This window comes from Lemur catta, unplaced genomic scaffold, assembly GCF_020740605.2.
Source record: "Lemur catta isolate mLemCat1 unplaced genomic scaffold, mLemCat1.pri scaffold_53_ctg1, whole genome shotgun sequence".
Classification (NCBI taxonomy): domain Eukaryota; kingdom Metazoa; phylum Chordata; class Mammalia; order Primates; family Lemuridae; genus Lemur; species Lemur catta.
Genome location: NW_025423858.1, coordinates 1,041,942 through 1,059,394, shown reverse-complemented (window position 1 = coordinate 1,059,394; position 17,453 = coordinate 1,041,942). Strand labels below are relative to the sequence as shown.

The 17,453-nt window shown below is 38.4% G+C and overlaps 1 protein-coding gene and 1 long non-coding RNA gene across 2 annotated transcripts in view; one reads left to right on the top strand and one right to left on the bottom strand.

Moving 5' to 3' along the window:
- Positions 1 to 17,292, top strand: part of LOC123629840 (ankyrin repeat domain-containing protein 26-like) — a 46,110-nt gene extending 28,818 nt beyond the window's left edge. Inside the window, exons 11-14 of the mRNA XM_045539220.1 lie at positions 11,354 to 11,429; positions 12,368 to 12,563; positions 13,484 to 13,712; positions 17,018 to 17,292. Coding sequence (XP_045395176.1) covers positions 11,354 to 11,429; positions 12,368 to 12,407 — 116 coding nt within the window. The 3' untranslated portion in view covers positions 12,408 to 12,563; positions 13,484 to 13,712; positions 17,018 to 17,292. The remainder of the gene's footprint in view (positions 1 to 11,353; positions 11,430 to 12,367; positions 12,564 to 13,483; positions 13,713 to 17,017) is intronic.
- LOC123629841 lies at positions 7,412 to 10,838 on the bottom strand. The gene is made up of 2 exons (XR_006732313.1): positions 10,257 to 10,838; positions 7,412 to 8,498 (listed from the first exon to the last, which is right to left on the bottom strand). It is a non-coding gene; the product is annotated as an uncharacterized LOC123629841 (long non-coding RNA).
- Positions 17,293 to 17,453: the final 161 nt, after the last annotated feature.

Genomic DNA, 17,453 nt, shown 5'->3' with positions numbered 1-17,453 from the left:
TTGATTTTTGTGAGAGGCAAAAAGGGCAGTTCCTGTTTGAGTCTTCTGCATGTGGCTATCCAAATTTCCTAGTACCACTTATTGAATAGGTATTCTTTTTCCCACTGTGTGTATGTTTCTTGTTTATCAAAGAGCAGATAGCTCTATCTGGATGGTTTTGTATCTGGGTTTTTAGTCCTGTTCCACTGGTCTATGTCTCTGTTCTTGTGCAAGTACCATGCTGTTTTGGATACTCTAGCCTTGTAGGATAGCTTGAAGACTGCTAAATTGGTGCCTTCCATTTTTTTCTTTATGCTTAAGGTTGCTTTTTCTATACGGGGGTCTTCTCTTGTTTGATATAAAGTGTTCATTTATTTTTTTGAGATATGCAAAAAACGTTGTTGGTATTGTAATAGAGATTGCATTGAATCTGTAGATCAGTTTGAGCAGTATGACCATGAGCATGGTGTGGCTTTCCATCTGTTTATGTCCTCTGCTATTTCCTCGCTCAGTGTTTTGTAGTTCTCCCTGTAGAGGTCTTTCACCAGCTTGGGTGAATATATTCCTGGGTATTTTATTTACCTTGTTGCCATTGTGAAAAGTATGGAGTCTTTGATTTGGATCTCTGTTTGCCTGTTGTTTGCGTATATGAATGCTACCAATTTATGTACATTAATCTTGTAACCTGAGACTTTGCTGAACTTATCAATTGCAATAATCTCTTGGCTGAATCTTTGGGGTCTAGATAAAATATCATATTGCCAGCAAAGCACAGTAGTTTGACATCTTCTGCCCCCATTTGTATTGGTTTGCTTTCTTTCTCTTATCTAATTGCCCTGGCTAGGAACCCAAGCACTATGTTGAACAGAACTGGTGATAGAAGGCAATATTGTTTGGTTCCAGTTCTGAGCAGGAAATCTTTCAAATTTTCCTCATGCTGTATAATGTTGGCAGAGAGTTTGTCCTATACGGCTTTTATCATTTTGAGGTAAGTCCCATCTATGCTTATTTTGTTAAGCGTTCTTATCATAAAAGTGTTCCAAATTTTATCAAATGCTTTCTGTGCATCTACTGCGAGGATCATATGGTCTTAGCTTACACTTCTGTTTATGTGGTGAATTACATTTATAGCTTTGTGTATGTTGAAACATCCCTGCATTTTTGGGATGAAGCCCTCTTAATCATGATAGATTATTTATTTGATGAGTAGCTGAATTAGATTTGCTAGGATTTTCTTGACATTTTTTGAATGTATATTCATAATGGATATTGGTCTGCAATTTTCTATTTTTGGCGAGTCCTTTCATGGCTTTGGGATCAGAGTGATGTTGGCTTTGTAAACTGTGTTGGGGAGGAATGCTACCTTCTCAATATTGTGGAATAATTTCTGCTGTATAGGCACCAGTTCTTCTTCGTAGGTCTGATAAAATTAAGCTGTGAGGCCGTCTGGTCTGAGACTTTTATTTTTAGGAAAGTTTTTATTGCTGCTTCAATTTTAGTACTTGATATTGGTCTGTTCAGGAATTCTATTTCTTCCTGATTGAGCCTAGGGAAGCATTGTCATTCTAAGAATTTGTCCATTTCTTCCACACTTACAAGTTTACCTGCATAGACATTTTCATAGTATTCATACATGATATTATGTATTTCCATGGTATGAGTTGTAATTTCTCCTTTTTCATTCCTGACTGAGCTTATTAGCACCCTGACTTTTGTGCTTCTGGTTCTAGTGAGGATCTTGCCAATCTAGTCAGGATCATGCCAATTTTCTTTTCTTTTCAAAGAATGAACTTTCTGTTTCATAAATCTTTTGTATAGGTCTTTTATTATTGATTTCATTTAGTTCTGCTGTGATCCTTCTTATTTCTTTTCATCTGTCGGGTTTGGAATTGGTTTGCTCATCCTTTTCCAGTTCTTTGAGATGATTCATTAGATTGTTGATTTGTGATCTTTCTGTATTTTAGAAAAAAGAATGTATGACTATAATTTTCCTCTCAGGATTGCAGTAGCTGTGTCCCACAGATTTTTGATAACTTGTGTCCTTGTTATCATTTAGGTCAAAGAATCTTTTGATTTCCATCTTAATTTCCTCCTTGACCTGAGTATCATTCAGAAGTATGTTGTTTTGTTTCCATGAATTTGTGTAGAGATGATTGTTTCTGTTGGAGCTGATTTCTAATTTTATTCCATTGTGGTCTGAGTGGATACATGGTATAATTTGCATTTTTTAAAAAAAATTGTTGAGACATGTTTTATTGCTTAGGATATAGTGAAGCTTAGAGAATGTCCCAGTAGCTGATGAGAAGAATGTATACTCAGCAGTTTTTGGGTAAAATGTTCTGTAAATGTCTGTTAGGATCATTTCTCATAGAGTTCACTTTAAGTCCATTGTTTCTTTGTTTACATTTTATTTGGAGGATTTGTTCTGTTCTGTGAAAGGGGTTTTGAAGACCCCAGTTATTATGGTGCTGCCATTTATCATTTTGCTTAGATGAAGTAGTATTTGCTTCATGAATATGAGTGCAGCTCTGTTGACCATGTAAATATTTAGAATTGTTATGTCTTCTTGTTGAATTGTTCTTTTTACCATTATATTATGACCATCTTTGTCTTTCATTACTTTTGTTGATTTGAAGACTAAGTTATTCGATATGAGAGCTGCTACACCAGCTTTCTTTTGGTTTTCCTTTCCATGGAATATTGTTTTCCATGTCTTCAGTTTGAGTCTGAATGAGACTTTGTGAGTTAGATGTATTTCCTGAGGATAGATGTTACTTGGCATATGTATATGTATTCATTCACCTAATTTATGTCTCTTCAGTGGGCAGTTCAAGTCATTCATATTTATTGAAATATTTGATAAGTGGGTCGGATCTGTGCATCCTGTTGATTAGATTTCTGTTGCTTTGTTTTATCTCTGTGCCATTGTGGTATCTGGCCTTTAACCTTTAGCTTTTGGGTAATTTTACACTGATGAGTTCTATTGTGCTGATCCATGACTAATGCAGTTCTGAGTACTTCCTGCATGGCAGGTCTTGTCTTGAACAACTCCCTCAGAGATTGCTTATCTGAGAACAATTTTATTTCTCCGTCATATATGAAACTTAGTTCTCCAGGATACAAAATTCTAGTTGGGCCTTATTTCCTTTGAGAAGAGTGAGAGTAGAGCCCCAGTTGTAAGGTGTCACTTGAGCAGTCTGCAGTTAGTGTGATGTGTTTCCCTGGGTAAGCTACTTACTGCTTTCCCCTTACAGCTCATAAGAGCACCTCTGTCATATTTAATTTCTCCACTCTGATGACTATGTGTTGTGTTTTCCTCTTCATCATGGCTCCGCCAGGGGTCCTAGGAGGTTCTTGTACCTGGATATCTAGAATTCTAGCAAGGTCAAGGAAATTTTCCTCAATCATTCACTCAATTAAATTATCTAACCATTGTGTATTTTCTTCTGCCCCCTCAGGAATGCCTATGATTCCTATGTTAGGCCTCTTATCATAGTTCCATATTTTTGTATGCTTTGTTTATTTCCCTTATTTCTCTGTTCTCTCTCTGTGACTGACTGATTTAATTGAAAGGTGGTATCATCAAGCTCTGGGATTCTTTCTTCTGCCTGACCTAATCTGTTCTTAAGGCTTCTTACTGTGTTTTGTAATTCCTTGAATGAATTTTTCATCTCCAGAAGTTCTGTTTGATTTTTCTTTAATACTTGAACTGCTTTAGTGAATTTTTCATTCATTTCCTGCACTTTGGCTTTTTTTTTTGTGTTGTATTTCCATATTTTATTGAATTGCATTGAGGTTTCTTACAATCCATGTTCAAAATTATTCACCAGTCATTTCAGTGTTATGATTTTGGTTGGTATCCATTGCTAGAGTGCTGGTGAAGCCTTTCCTGGGTGTTCTTTAGCTTTTATTTTCCATACTTCTAGAGTTCTTTTGCTGATTCTTTCTCGTATGGAGCAATTTTTACCTGTTTGGAGGTAAAACCTTTCGATTTTCTTTTGTTTCGATAATGACATATACCGAGTTTAATATCTGAGCCCTGAGGTCATGCTTCTGTGTGAGAACTGACCACACGCTGTATGGTGAGTCAGTAAATGTAGTAAAAGGGCATGTAAACTGACCTCCCTATCCGTAGGTGTTGCTTGCTGGGAAGAACAAGCTTCAGTGTTGTTTTTGGTTCCTGGGACCTCCTCTAGTTACTCAGAAGAACTCTAGTGTCCCAGATGGTGGGTGGGGCTCTGGAACTGGCAGATGTGTCCTTATTTTACACTTCAGCAGGTCCAGGTAGGGGAGTGAGGCTGGGTGTGACTTGGTTTCGTGAACCTGCACTAAAATTCCACAGAAGTTTTAGCAGGGGTCAAATTTCTGCTACCTGCCTTTGGGCAAAGCTGCCAGGGATGGGCTGAAGTAGGGCCTACTCAGCCAGAAAGTCTGTGTGTGGAGGCAGGGCTGTCTGAGACCCTGAATCAGGTAGTCTGGAACAAACTTCACTTCTTTCCACCCTCCCCTATTCTGTGGTTTCTTCCAAGCCTCTGCTGGCAGGCAGGACCTCAAGCCAGCCTTGTTGTACTATGACTGTGATGGGGACTGGGAGTTTCCCTGTCCAGGATCCCAGCCAGAGCTGGGAATGGGGCCCTTCTGGGGGAGGAGGGGTGCCCCCACATGTACACCATAGGTGTGAACCCAAACTGCACTCTCTCCCAATCTGCCCCTGCAGGCATCCACAGCTCATGAGAATTATTCACAAATATCCCCTCTTGCCCCTGGGTTTTGTAATTGGGACCTGAGTGTACTGGATCTGACATGCGGGCCCATCCTCTGGGCCCTGGAGATCAATCCCTGAACATAGCAGGGAGAAGCATACTGTTCCCAAGTCCCTCCTGGGATGCTCAAGCTGGATCAATGTCCCTCCACTTCGGGCTGTGTCCCACTCTGCTGAAGTCACCAGCAACAGTACCAGGAATGGCCAGCAGGCAGTGCACTCACAGTCCAAGCACCTCTTTTTTCTGCTACAGGACCTCCAGAGAAAAGGTATGAGCTCCATTCCCTGTGGGAGCCTCTGTGTGGTGGCTCAATTTTTTCTCTCAGTAGCCATGGGAGGGGGAGGGGAAGGGAAGAAAAAGAGTCTAGGTGGAGGAAAGTCCACTCTCTCGTCTTCTTCAAACCTCTCTCTGGGAGGCAGTCCACCCAGAATGACGGGTGTGTGGAATCACTCTCATCATCCAGGACCCACTGCACTCATGTGGCTCCTGCAGTCTGGGCCAGAGTTGAGAAATGTCTGTGTTGGGATGAGGAAGATGGAACCAGAATGTTTGGGGCACCCTGGTGAAGACAAAGGCAGCAGGTGTGTCAAAAAGCAATGTGGAATCTCCCATCTTGCTTGGGTCTGTGCAGCATGAGATGCACTAAGCGGTGCTGGGAGTCTGGTGCCCTTTTTGAAAGCAGCTCTCCACTCACTGGGAGCAGCGTTGTCTGGGCTTGCGTCAACAGAATGTCTCTCCAGCACCTCAAGAGCCCAGGAAGAGTCTGAGATACAAGGGAGGGGTATGGTACTGGATCCAGGTACCCTTCTGCCTGGACTCCTAGCCTCACTGGGCTTAATTCCCATCGATGCCTTTCTCCTTCCAGTCTTGCTCTTCCTCCTCTTCCCCTGGAGTCTCCTGTGGGTTCAGGAACCCTTCCTTAAGCCCCCTTTCTTATCTACATTTGTCTGTCTGTTTTTTCTCTTTCATCTAAAACTTCTCCTTCTATAGAGATGCTCTGGCTGGTGGTGCCTTCGGTCCACCATCTTACCCCCCATAACCATTTGGTTGTTTCTCATAACTTCTTTTCCTTTCCTGAAATTTTTAAGGTTTTCATTTGTTTCCAGACAATTCCTAATTGCTTATTGGCATGACCTCACTCAGTCTCATTGTAGCTGGGGCAGCATAGAGGTTCAGTTGCCTGCTGGGCCCTGCTGACAACAGAAGTATGTGAAATGGAAGTGCTGATTAGCCTGGACTCTACTATCTTGTCAGTGTGTTGATTCTGGCTTGCAGTGGTGGCTCAGCTTCCTACTTGTCTCCAGTGACTCCAGGGTAGGGAAGGTGACACTCACCTTGCCTCTCAGTGTGTGGGACTCTTTCTTATTGAGTTGAGGTGGAGGCTCAGCTTCCTACTGAACTCCAGTGCCATCAGGGCTGCAAAGATGACACTAGCTCTGCTTCACACTGTCTTGGTAAATCTTTTGCATGCTGGGTGGGTGTGGGGGCTCAGGTTCCCTCTGGACCCCATTGATACTACATTGCCAAGGGAACTGTAAAATTATTTCCTTTTGTCAGGCAGGGGATGGAGAACAGCTTCCTACTTTGTCTGTTGCTACCACTCCAAAGTGAAAATCATAATGCCTACTTTTGCCAGATGGGAAATAGAAGATGAGCTCCTTTGTTGGTGCCAGTAATACCAGCAGGCAAGAACATCAAAGCATGGCTGCTTCTGTTCAGTGGATATGAAGTAGATAATCTGCTCCCCGATGGACTCCACTGGAACCATCCTGGTATTTCATTGCAGTTGGGTGGGTATTGCCAGCAAGGTTTTCTGCTGTTAGACCATTCTTTTCCAATCCTTTGGTTGGGAGAGCAGGCTTCTTGTTTTGTTTTGTCTGTGCCACTTAGTGGTCCTGATTGGAGGCTTCCGCAGCACTCTCTCCAGAGCATATGGGAAGAAATTGAAGACCCAAGGAACTCATCATTGTGTTATTCCCCAGTAAGTGCACCTTCTTTTCACCTTTCAGATGCTGAGGCTTCTCCAACTTGGCTAGATCCAGATTTGTATTGTCTTAAAGTTAAAATTTGTGTGTGTGTGTGTGTGTGTGTTTGTGTATTTGATTCCTTTTTAAATCCTTGAATCTTCTGGTGATTAGGTTGGAGATAATTAACATGCCAGCTGGGGAAAAAAAACTGTAATTTCCACAATAAAAACAATAGTCCTTCTGTGTGACAACTTCATTTGATTATCCTAAGAAATAATGAACTGGAGGCACAGATATAATGAGTGTTAATAGGGTCTCATTTGTGATTATCAACATTGTAAAACTTTTTCACAGCCTATTAAGGTCCTACTATTCTTCTATAAGTAAATGGGAGTCTGTGGATAGAATTATGCTATATAATATAATGGCTTTGAAACTGAATCATGGTCAAAGGTTAACCCAACAAGTTTGGGGAAAAGATCTCAGGAACTAACTCCATCACTGTGGAGATGAGCACAATTTTCCAGGTACGTTGATGCCTCTGAGAGAACCTGATGCCCCACGGCCCCAGTTCACTGAGTTCCCTGAGTGCCACCGACCAGACATGAATGTCCTGGTTCTAAAGCTCATGAGGCCCTGCACTAGAGATGTATGAAGACTAGTGTACTAGTTTTCTGTTGTTGCATAACAAACTACCACAAATTTAGGGGCTTAAAACAACACTCATTTATTAACAAAGAGCTCCCAGTTTGGGTGGATTCTCTGCTCAGGGTATCAGAAGACTGAAATCAAACTGTTATCCAGGTGGGTTTTTTGTCTGCAGGCTCTATGGAGAAGTCTGCATCCAAGCTCATTCAGGTTGCTAGAATTCAGTTCCTCACAGTTTTAGGGATGGGGTCTATTTCTTTGCTGGGTGTTAGCCAAGGTCCAATCTTGGCATCTTGTAACTATCTGCACTCCATCTCATGGGTTTTCTTCTGTCTTCAAGCAAGCAGTGATGTGTCAGGTCCACTTGTGCTTTAAATGTTTTTGACTTTCCCTTCTGTACCAGCCAGAGCAAGGTTTGTGTTTAGAATTCCTCCTCCCACAGCGAACCTTCATGAATCTTTTATCGACAGAGTCTACATTCAGGTCCTTCTGGGAACTCTCAGAGGGACCTTCGTGGTGAGACGTTCTAGTCAGTCGCCACATGGTGTTCACATCTTGATCCTTTTCCTCTTCGTGGGTCCAGCAGTGTCCTCCTGCTTGTGCACACTCACAGGTTCCATAATCCTCCTCAGGTCACCACCACTTTCACCTGGTAAGGCTGAAAATTCCACCAGTGCCAAAGCAGGAGATTCTTTGAGGTGCTCCATGACGAGCAGTGGGATGGGGAGAGACGGTCATCTTCTCATCTTTTGTTTACATGCTTTAAAAGTAGTGTTAACATTTCAAAGCTTTTAGTGGTGCAGTGTTTTCTTTTGCTTTTTTACATATGATTCTTTGTCCCTTCCTCCATGGGTCTCAGGCCTCAACCAACAGCCCTGGGCTAGGTGATGAATCTAATGATCAACCGCCAGCATCTCATCCAGACAAGATTTCTGCTAGGGTATCTAAGCTTTGGTCTCACTTTGACTCATGACCAGTAACTTCATGAAGGTATTCAGTGTTGCCCCCAAATTCTAACATGTTCTCTAGTCTGGTGATGCTCCCACGGTATTTTTTTTTAATATTTCACAGCTTTTCTTCCTGCAAACCTCCAAAACCTCCAGTGCTCACTCTTTGGTCGAGGTCCTTCTTCCTACTGAGACTGAGAAAACAAAAACAATCAGAAGGGATCTTCCATATTTTCTCCACACCTGTCCACCTGCATGCTGTGTGTGTCTATGCCCTGGCCTTCTCTCCTGATGCCATAGGCATGCTCACTGCCCATGCCCCTTTCACACCAAACCCTCCCCCTTGCACTAGAATCTATCTACCATCTTCTACACACGGATATACCTCTAGACATTGACCAATGCCCCCTCATGCACTGAGAATTTCTCCTCACTATTATTTTGTAATTTTTGCTTCTCGAAAATAAATAATACCTTTTTTTTTACCATATATTCTCCTCAAGCCACTCTATTTCTCTTTTCCAATTTATATCAATATTTATAGTTTTCAATTCTTCTCCTCCAATTCTATGTAGAACTCATACAAGCCATCTTCCCCTTCTCCCAACTTTGCCATGGTCAGTCACCATTGGCCTCTTCCTAGATCCAAAGTTTAATTCTTAGCCTTCATCTTAATTTAATATTGGAGTAATCATTGGCCTTGTTCATCCCCACTCTTGTCTAGTTCTAAAGCTCTCTTCATTTGGCTTCTAGAACACCACATTGTCTCATTTACCCTCCTACATCAGGAACCATTCCTTTGCAGACTCCTTTGATAGTTTGTTTTCATTCTTCTTTGTTTTTATTTTCTAAACTTATTTCAGAGGGAAGTTTATATAGTCTGATGACTTTAAATAGCATCACTGTGCTGATGGCTGATGATTGTATATATCCAGCCTGGTCCCACACTCCTGATCTACAGTCTGGGATGTCCAGTTGCCTGTGGGGTCACTTAGCCTTTGTACCTGGGAGTCATTTGGAATCACTATTCTCCCATTCTTTTGCTTTGCAATCTTCTCCCTCTCCAATCTTTCTGTTTTTCAGTTAATGGCAACCACATCATACCAGTAGCTTAGGAAAGTGTTCTTGCTGTCATCCTTGCTGTCTCTCTTTCACTTAAACCCATATGTCATATATCCACCAGTGCCGGGGCCCTAAATTATACTTTTATCTGGTATCTGTGAGGCCTCACTGCCTCTCCACCACTGCTCTCACCCAGATAGCATCATCTTTTGCTGTAGTTTTTATTGTCCTTTTCTATCTCAGATGGCCTCTGCTGCCTTAGTCCTTGCCCATCCACATTTTATTCTCAGAAACCAGAAGAGGGTCTTGCCTTCAAGACAGTGCAAGCCACCCCACAGTTCAAACACCTAAGATGGTTTCAGGTGACACAGCAAAGCCCAGATTCTTCCCCAGGGCTAACAGATCCCTCCTGCCACTCCCAGTGCTCCTCTCTGACCTCATCCCTGTCTTCTTTGCCTTGTTGGTTTTGCTGTTATGCTTTTCCCTGAACATGCCAGCGTCTTGCCTCAGTTCCCCTCTATCTGCTGTTCACTCTGTCATCAGGGTTTTGTAGACATGGCCCAGGCTTGGCTTCCTCTTTGCTGGAGATACAATATGACAATGGTGTCAGAACTTCTCTGACCTCCCTATGAAAACAAAGAACCCTACTGCTCTCCTCCATACTTTGCAGAGTTTATTCTCCTCCATGCTTTATTTAAAAATATATTTTGAAATAATTTTAGATTTAAGGAAGAATTCCAGAGACTTCACAGAATTTCCACATGTCCTTTTCTTAACTTCCCCTAAGGTTTACATGTTATTTAACTATAATACATTTAACAAAACTAAAAAAAATAAATAACATTGCTATGATACTATTAACTGTATTGTGTAATTCATTAGAATTTTACCATTTTTCCATTCCTATTTTTGTCTGTTCCAGGATCCAGTACTAGATACAGTGTTGTGTTTAGTCATTATGATTCTGTAGTCTTCCCAAATCTTGACAGTTTCTCACTTTTTCCTTGTTTTTCATGACCTTGGAACTTTTTATGAATACAGATTATATATTTATAGAATTCCCCTAGTTTATGCTTCTCTGTCTGGTTTGGGGCTATGGATTTGTGGAGAGACTAACACAAAGGCGAAGCGACCTTTTCCTCACATCATACGGGGGCAAGATATCACTGCTGACATTAACCATATCACCTGGTTAAGGTGGAGTCTGCCAGGTTTCTCCAATGTGAACTTACTATCTTTCCCTTTCCACACTGTGTATGTTATAATGGCATCAGACTAACCACAGCACGTAGTAAATATGTGGTTAAATATATATTGAGCTTTTACAAATCTCGTTTTCAGGTTTCACCCAATAATATCGATCCGACTTTGGATCTTGCCTGCAGCGACTACTGCTGTGGTGTTCTAATAGTGATTTCCTATTTCCCCATGTTTTCTACATAAATTATTGGAAACTCTTCCATAGGAAAGGTGATTCCTCTCTCCCATTTATTTATCCATCATATTATTTTTATGAGTATGACTCATGTATATTTATATTTCACTTTGGATTATAACCCCCCAATATCACACTATTTCTTGTTGTTGCTCAGATAGTGCTAGCTTTGGCAATTGGTAGCTTGTTCAGGTAAGCTCTATGCCTCTTTGACCTGCCCTCTCCTTTTGTTCTTGGACACTTTTTAAATTTGTTTTTGGCACCACAGGATGCTCCAGGATCATCTGGTATTTTCATTGGCCTGGTCCTAGAATCATTCATTTCTCCAAAGACCTGATTCCTTATAGTTGAAAATGTTATTTAGAAACCAAGAAATAAAAAAAAACTAATAAAATGAAGGATAAAAAAATAGAAACCAAGATTTATTTTCATTGCTTCTTGGCAGTCAGAACTAGAAAATTTGTGTGTGTATGAACCCATAGTTATACTTATATCTCTATATAATCTGTATATTCATCTCTTTATATACTGATATCTCCAACCTTCATCCAGCACCACAGGATTTTTGCGCTTTCAATGTGGTGAAGTTGAACACTATAAGTGAGAGATTGAAGAAAGCACAAGAAAGGTATTGTAGAAAAATTCAAACAAGTCAATCTATTTTTACAGGTTAGTTAAGTGTGAAATGCACTTACTTTATTTCACTGCACATTATATTTTTGATGTGTACATTGTGTGTGTTTCCTCTGTTTCCATTACAGCAATTGGATTTGTAGATTTCTAGAAGGAAGGTTGCCTCTGTTGCTCCCTTTAGCTTTTTTAGTTTCTGTCATCATTGTAACTAAATGGATCTTTGAGAAGGCTGATACTCCTTAGAGAATCATTTGATTATTTGGGCCAGTTAGCATAAAAGAAGACTATTAGGAAAAGAAAAAAATTGTAATTTAGAAATTGTACCATATTCTTGAATTGTATTTCTGTTAAATTGTTCAAATTTTAAAATTTTAAATTACTCCTATTTTTCTTTGGATTATCAGATCACATAAGTAGTAATTGAGGAATGATTCAATTCTTTATAAGCCAGATGAAATTATCAATTTAGTTGACAATTGATGTTAAATGTTTTAAACCTCAGCTTCTTTTGTCACATATTTAAAATTGCTCTCTGAGGTTGGGTGTAGTGGCTCATGCCTCCCAGGGTGGTTGAGGTGGGAGGATCACTTGAGGCCAGGAGTTTGATACCAGCCTGGGCATCATAATGAGACCCGATCTCTACAAAAAGTAATAAAATGTGCCAGGCATGGTGGTGCACACCTGCAGTCCCAGCTACTCAGGAGGTAGAGGCAGGAGGATTGGCGGAGCTCAGGAATTTGAGGCTGCAGTGAACTATGATTGGGCCACTGCACTCCAACCTGGGTGACAGAAGGAGACATTGTCTTGAAAATTTAAGATAAAATAAAATAAAGTAAAATAAAATGGCTGTCTGATTTAAAAGTGAAGGAAACAAATATGCAAGAATTGTTCAGGTTGTCACTGCTAAAAATGTATCCTTTTAATTTGATTCAGGCACAAGCAGCATCTGAAGAATACAGAGAACTTCACTTAGAAGTCAGATGGAACTCAGAATGAAAGATCTTGAATCTGAAGTCTCCAACAGGAAAACTTCTTGAGAAGTCTTTCATTATATTGAATTGGGAAAATACAAGCACCTCTATCAATTAGACTTGGAAGCTAGAAAATACTTGTCAAACAAAATTAAAAAGTAAGTCAAAGTATGGAATAGAAAATAAATTTAGTTCATTAATTTGCCTTGAAAACATGCTTTTTAGTGAGACAGGTTTATGACATTAGTGGGACATGAAAGCTAAGTACATACTATAATTTTAATGGTAGTCCAGAACAGTTTATATCTCTCCATCTTTTTTGTTTTATTATGACTTTCTTTCCCCTTAATATTCTCATGTCATTAACCTGACCTAATAGGCTTTCAGCTAAGTATTTTTGAAGTCTTATAATTTAGACAATGATGCTGTCATAAAATTGCTTGTTACCAGTCCCTAAATAGTTTATCTACTTTTTGAAAGATTACAAAGTAAACCAAAAGAGTCAATTACTGCAGCTACTCTTGGTGGTTTCTGGCACTCAGTATATTAACTTCTTTATACTGCCTTACTAAATACAATAATTTCTACCTTTTCTTAGTGATAAGCATTTTACTGTATGTATCTAAGGAGTACAATGTTGTGTTTTGATCTACTTACACATAGTGAATGGCCATTATAGTCAAGCTAATAACATATTTCCAATAGGTTAGTAATGTTTCACTTACTAACCCTTTAAATACAAGTATTTCTAATGACACCCTCAAGAATGTTATAAATAGATCCATTCCAGAAGGCAGCAAGTGTTACCTGTTAAGCCTCACATTATTGTTAGACATTTCTCTCTGCTCCTTACTTCATTTGAATTACTATTTTCAGACATTCCCCTAGGAATGCTTATACTTCTTTAGAACAATTGCAAAACTATAACTGCACAGAGTCGGCATGCTGTGACACATTTTCCGAGTTAAAACACTATTTAGTGGGAAATTCCATTTTCTCTCAAGGTCACTTTTTAAAAATATAATCACTGAGGAATCATTTAGGAAAAAAATGAACTACTAAACTTTGTCTTTTGCAGTCTTCACAGAACTACTGAGAGACTAGCAGCATTCAGTAGCAATCTTTTTGTGGAGACAGGAGACCAGAACTTTCTTTACCACTCATGGACAGTCCTATAGTCACCTCCTGGTGGCAATCTTAATAATGGTTTAGGTCTTCACAGAGAATTTACTTCAAAAGAATACTCAACGTTCTCTTTTTCCTGCCCATGGACTTCACATACCGGCATGAAGAACAACTTGAGTGAGGTTAGTTATATTATCTTCTTTCCTTTGGGTTTCCGAATTCTGATATAATACTTGTTTTTATTTGGTGAAATACTGAGTTTTTTAAAGGACCTATGCATGCTAAGTAAAGGTTATAATTTTCTGTGTTAATAAAGAGAGGAAAGAGAAATTTTTCCATTTTCTTAAAGTCCCTGCAGCTCTCATTTTTAAGAGATACCCATGTAGTAATATTAATGCTATTCAATATATGTAATGAAAATGACGCTTTTTAAATTTCTTTAAAAGCTGCATTTAAGTTAAATTTTAGAGATTGAATCTTATTGGCTAATAACAGAAAGTATATTGAGAGGTGCTTTGGCTTCCTTCTAATTGATTTTAGTTTGACTGTGGTTGTGATTCATAACACTTTTAAGGTTTTCCTCTACCATATCAAATTTTCCACCCTTAATCATAAGGGAATGATTGGCATGCAAACACTTAACCACATCTGGATGTTTATTATTTATAACAATCCAAGATAAATAAGCTTTATGAATTAAATAAACCTGTAGAACTACAAAGATTAACTTCTCTTTTTAAATTAAAAGATTTGTCTTTTTCTTACACATAAGTAGTAATACATCTTTAATTCCCATGGTAATTATACAATTTTTATCTCAATTCTGTAAAATGTGCCTGTTGATGGGCAATTGCACAGCACTTTTTAAATAGTTAAATCAAGCAAACATTTGAATTTTTAAAATGGCATTCACTTTTGTCTCTCTGTGTTGGTATCATTTGAATGATTGTGACTATGATTGCAAAGACCATCAAGAGTCTTTAAACAGCAATGATGACCAAACAGAATCAATTATATTCTTCCTACCCAGAACTCCATGGAATGCCAAACATGGTGCCCATGTCCCCTGAAGATGTAAGAAGAGCATCCCAATCCAAAATTTGATTTCACCAAAGAATCTATTTCTGGAAAATCTCAAAATGTATTCAACAATGAAAAGCTACGGTAATTGTAGAGCTGTTTAGGAAAAAAAAATAGTTCAAGTATACTTGACCCAGTTTAAGATATTTGTTCAATGTTTCACCATTTTTGACTAGGGGGAGAATTTTAAAGGCTCAGCACGGTAGTGCATACGGCAGTGCATACGGCAGTGCCAGCTACTTGGGAGGCTTAGGCAGGAGGATAGAGGGACAATATCTTTTATATAAAAGATTTAAATAAGAAACTTCTAGATGAGAACATTTACAATATAGTTTGAAATGTTTTCACACATTTCATAAACAAGTAGATAATTGCATCTATAAGTAGTCAGATGTTTCAGAAACTTGGTACTAATTTCTGAAAATAAATCAAAGTAACAATTAAAGAACCATATATTTTTTGCCTTATTCTAATTTTAGAAGATCATGAATCTAAGAAACTAGGTTTGAAAACTGGCTGTAATGCATATTTTTCCTTTTTTCAAGCAAATTTTATGAACTCTTTGTGTTCATATGAAAAAACGTTAGTCATAATACAGACAGCAAAATATTTTTATTTAATCTCTGCCACAATATTCACATGACATTATGATAGTGCCACTTTCCTCATGTGTATATTTAAGATTTTGAGCTAAAAAGTTAGCAGCATAAAGCATATTTTAAAATTTTAATTTTCTAGAAGTGGACTATAGCAACTTAATTTTAAGGAAAAATCCATCAAAGTGAGAAGAACTCATCATACTTTTATATAAAAGGCAGGATTTTTCTAAGAATTACAAAGTAACACATTCATGTGAAAATCTTACTTGAATTCTGCACCCTTTGTACTAATAAGAGAAAATGCTACCCTTTTGAAATGATGTATATTCAATAGACCAATATTAATTGTGCTTTTTATTAGATGAATGTAAGTAGCATCACACATATATATTCTCTATTGTCTGCATGTAAATAAATAGGAATTTTATTTTATTTCTGTGATTATTTTTCTATTTAAGCACTTCTCAAGTGAAGTTTAGTCTTTGCAATCGTCTCATGAAAATATATCTGATTTACCTAAATATTATAAATAGTATTTGACTTATTTGAGATGCGGCAGGAATATTATGAAGAAATAACTATAGAACTGGAAGAAGGTATCCTGTCAAATTTTATGAATGAAATTGAGATTAACAAAATGATTTCTGAGATCAACTGTAAAAAACAAGTGGCTTTCCTCTCTATTGTTTGGTTAATAGATACTGCATTAAATATTTCCTCATCCACACATGTAATTAAAGACGTGAAAACACTAGCATTCATACTGAAGAGTATACTTGTGCCTCGTGATTGCATCATCATGTTTCATAGCTTTTTACAAATCTCATGAAGTGTATGTAACTTTTTTTTTTTCTGGCTCTACACTTTATTTACTCCTGCCATCCTCATGAATCTGTCAGTGTGTCACCCAGCACACTGGAACTATTCTTAGAAAACCAAGGCATCATCAACTTTCTACCTTTAGGTTAGCAACTTCAGGCCAAAAGACCCCAGATTCACTAGCAACATTTAGCCAAGCACTTGCAGTTCACATGCAGTCACCTGACAGGTGACATTGTAAATGAGTCATTCACTATATCATTGGTGTACTTTTGCCCTCAGAAAAAGTTCCATATTTCTTAGCATGGGAGAAAGCACCCATATTAATGTGGTTCTTGTTAGTTTATTCAGCCTTATCTCTTACCACGTACCTACTCTGCCCCTTTGCCGTAGCATCTCACTAAACTCCACTACTTAGAATTCTACAGCATTCCTCCTCACATCCAGCACTTTGCATTTGCTGCTGCCCTCTATCTGGCACACATTTTCCTTGTCTCTCAGCTATCAACTTCCATATCACTGCATCAAAAAGTTTATAGTGTTGGAGAGAAGACTTAGACATATGGCCCTTCTGTGTGTTCCAATTGTGCCTTCTTTTAAACTTGTTATAGTCTCTATGACTCTGCATGGAAATTGCCTATTTGTCTGTTTTGTTTTTCATAGTATACTATATGATTATCGAGGTCAATGATGTGGCTCTATCATCCTTACCTTGTATACCAGTGCTTGTCATAGTACCTTAGCACATGGTTGTTGAGTAAGTGAATGAAGACTCAGAAAAGCAGAAGCTCTGATACCTAACCACAATGACAATTAATTCAATGTGCAACTACAGGCAAATTATATTTAATAATAATTTTATATTACATTTGTACATACATATTTTTTATTATTAACATGCTGATAAACTTCTTGACTCTTTTTTACTCACTTTCACTTAGTTCCAATGAAATCTGTTAGGTAAAGAATACTCTGTCTTTCCTTTCCAGATGCTGCTGGATATTCTCCTGTGGAAGAGCTTCTTCTCTAGATTCACTGATGAGTCAAATCTAAATGAAGACATTCTTTAGAAAGCATCATGGAAATATGTGCCAATTTTTTTTTAAAAAAAATATACAATGTGAAAGACTTTTAAGTAGGTCTTGCAAATGAAAGCCAGTTTTACATCCTCAGACTGCCAAAATGTTAGCTGTTTATAATTTTAATTTTAAGCACTGATTTATATGACTCTTTCTTCTTGGAGAAATAAAATTTGCCTAAGGCTTTTCATTTTTCTGATCATTCATTCCTTCATTTGTTTATTTCTGATTAACTTTTGGAAACAGTCTTAAAGTTAGAGAAAAGTTTCAAGTTCCAAATGCTTACACAGAACATACCTAGGCTCAATCAGAAAAAAATAGAATTGCTGACCAGACCAATATCAAG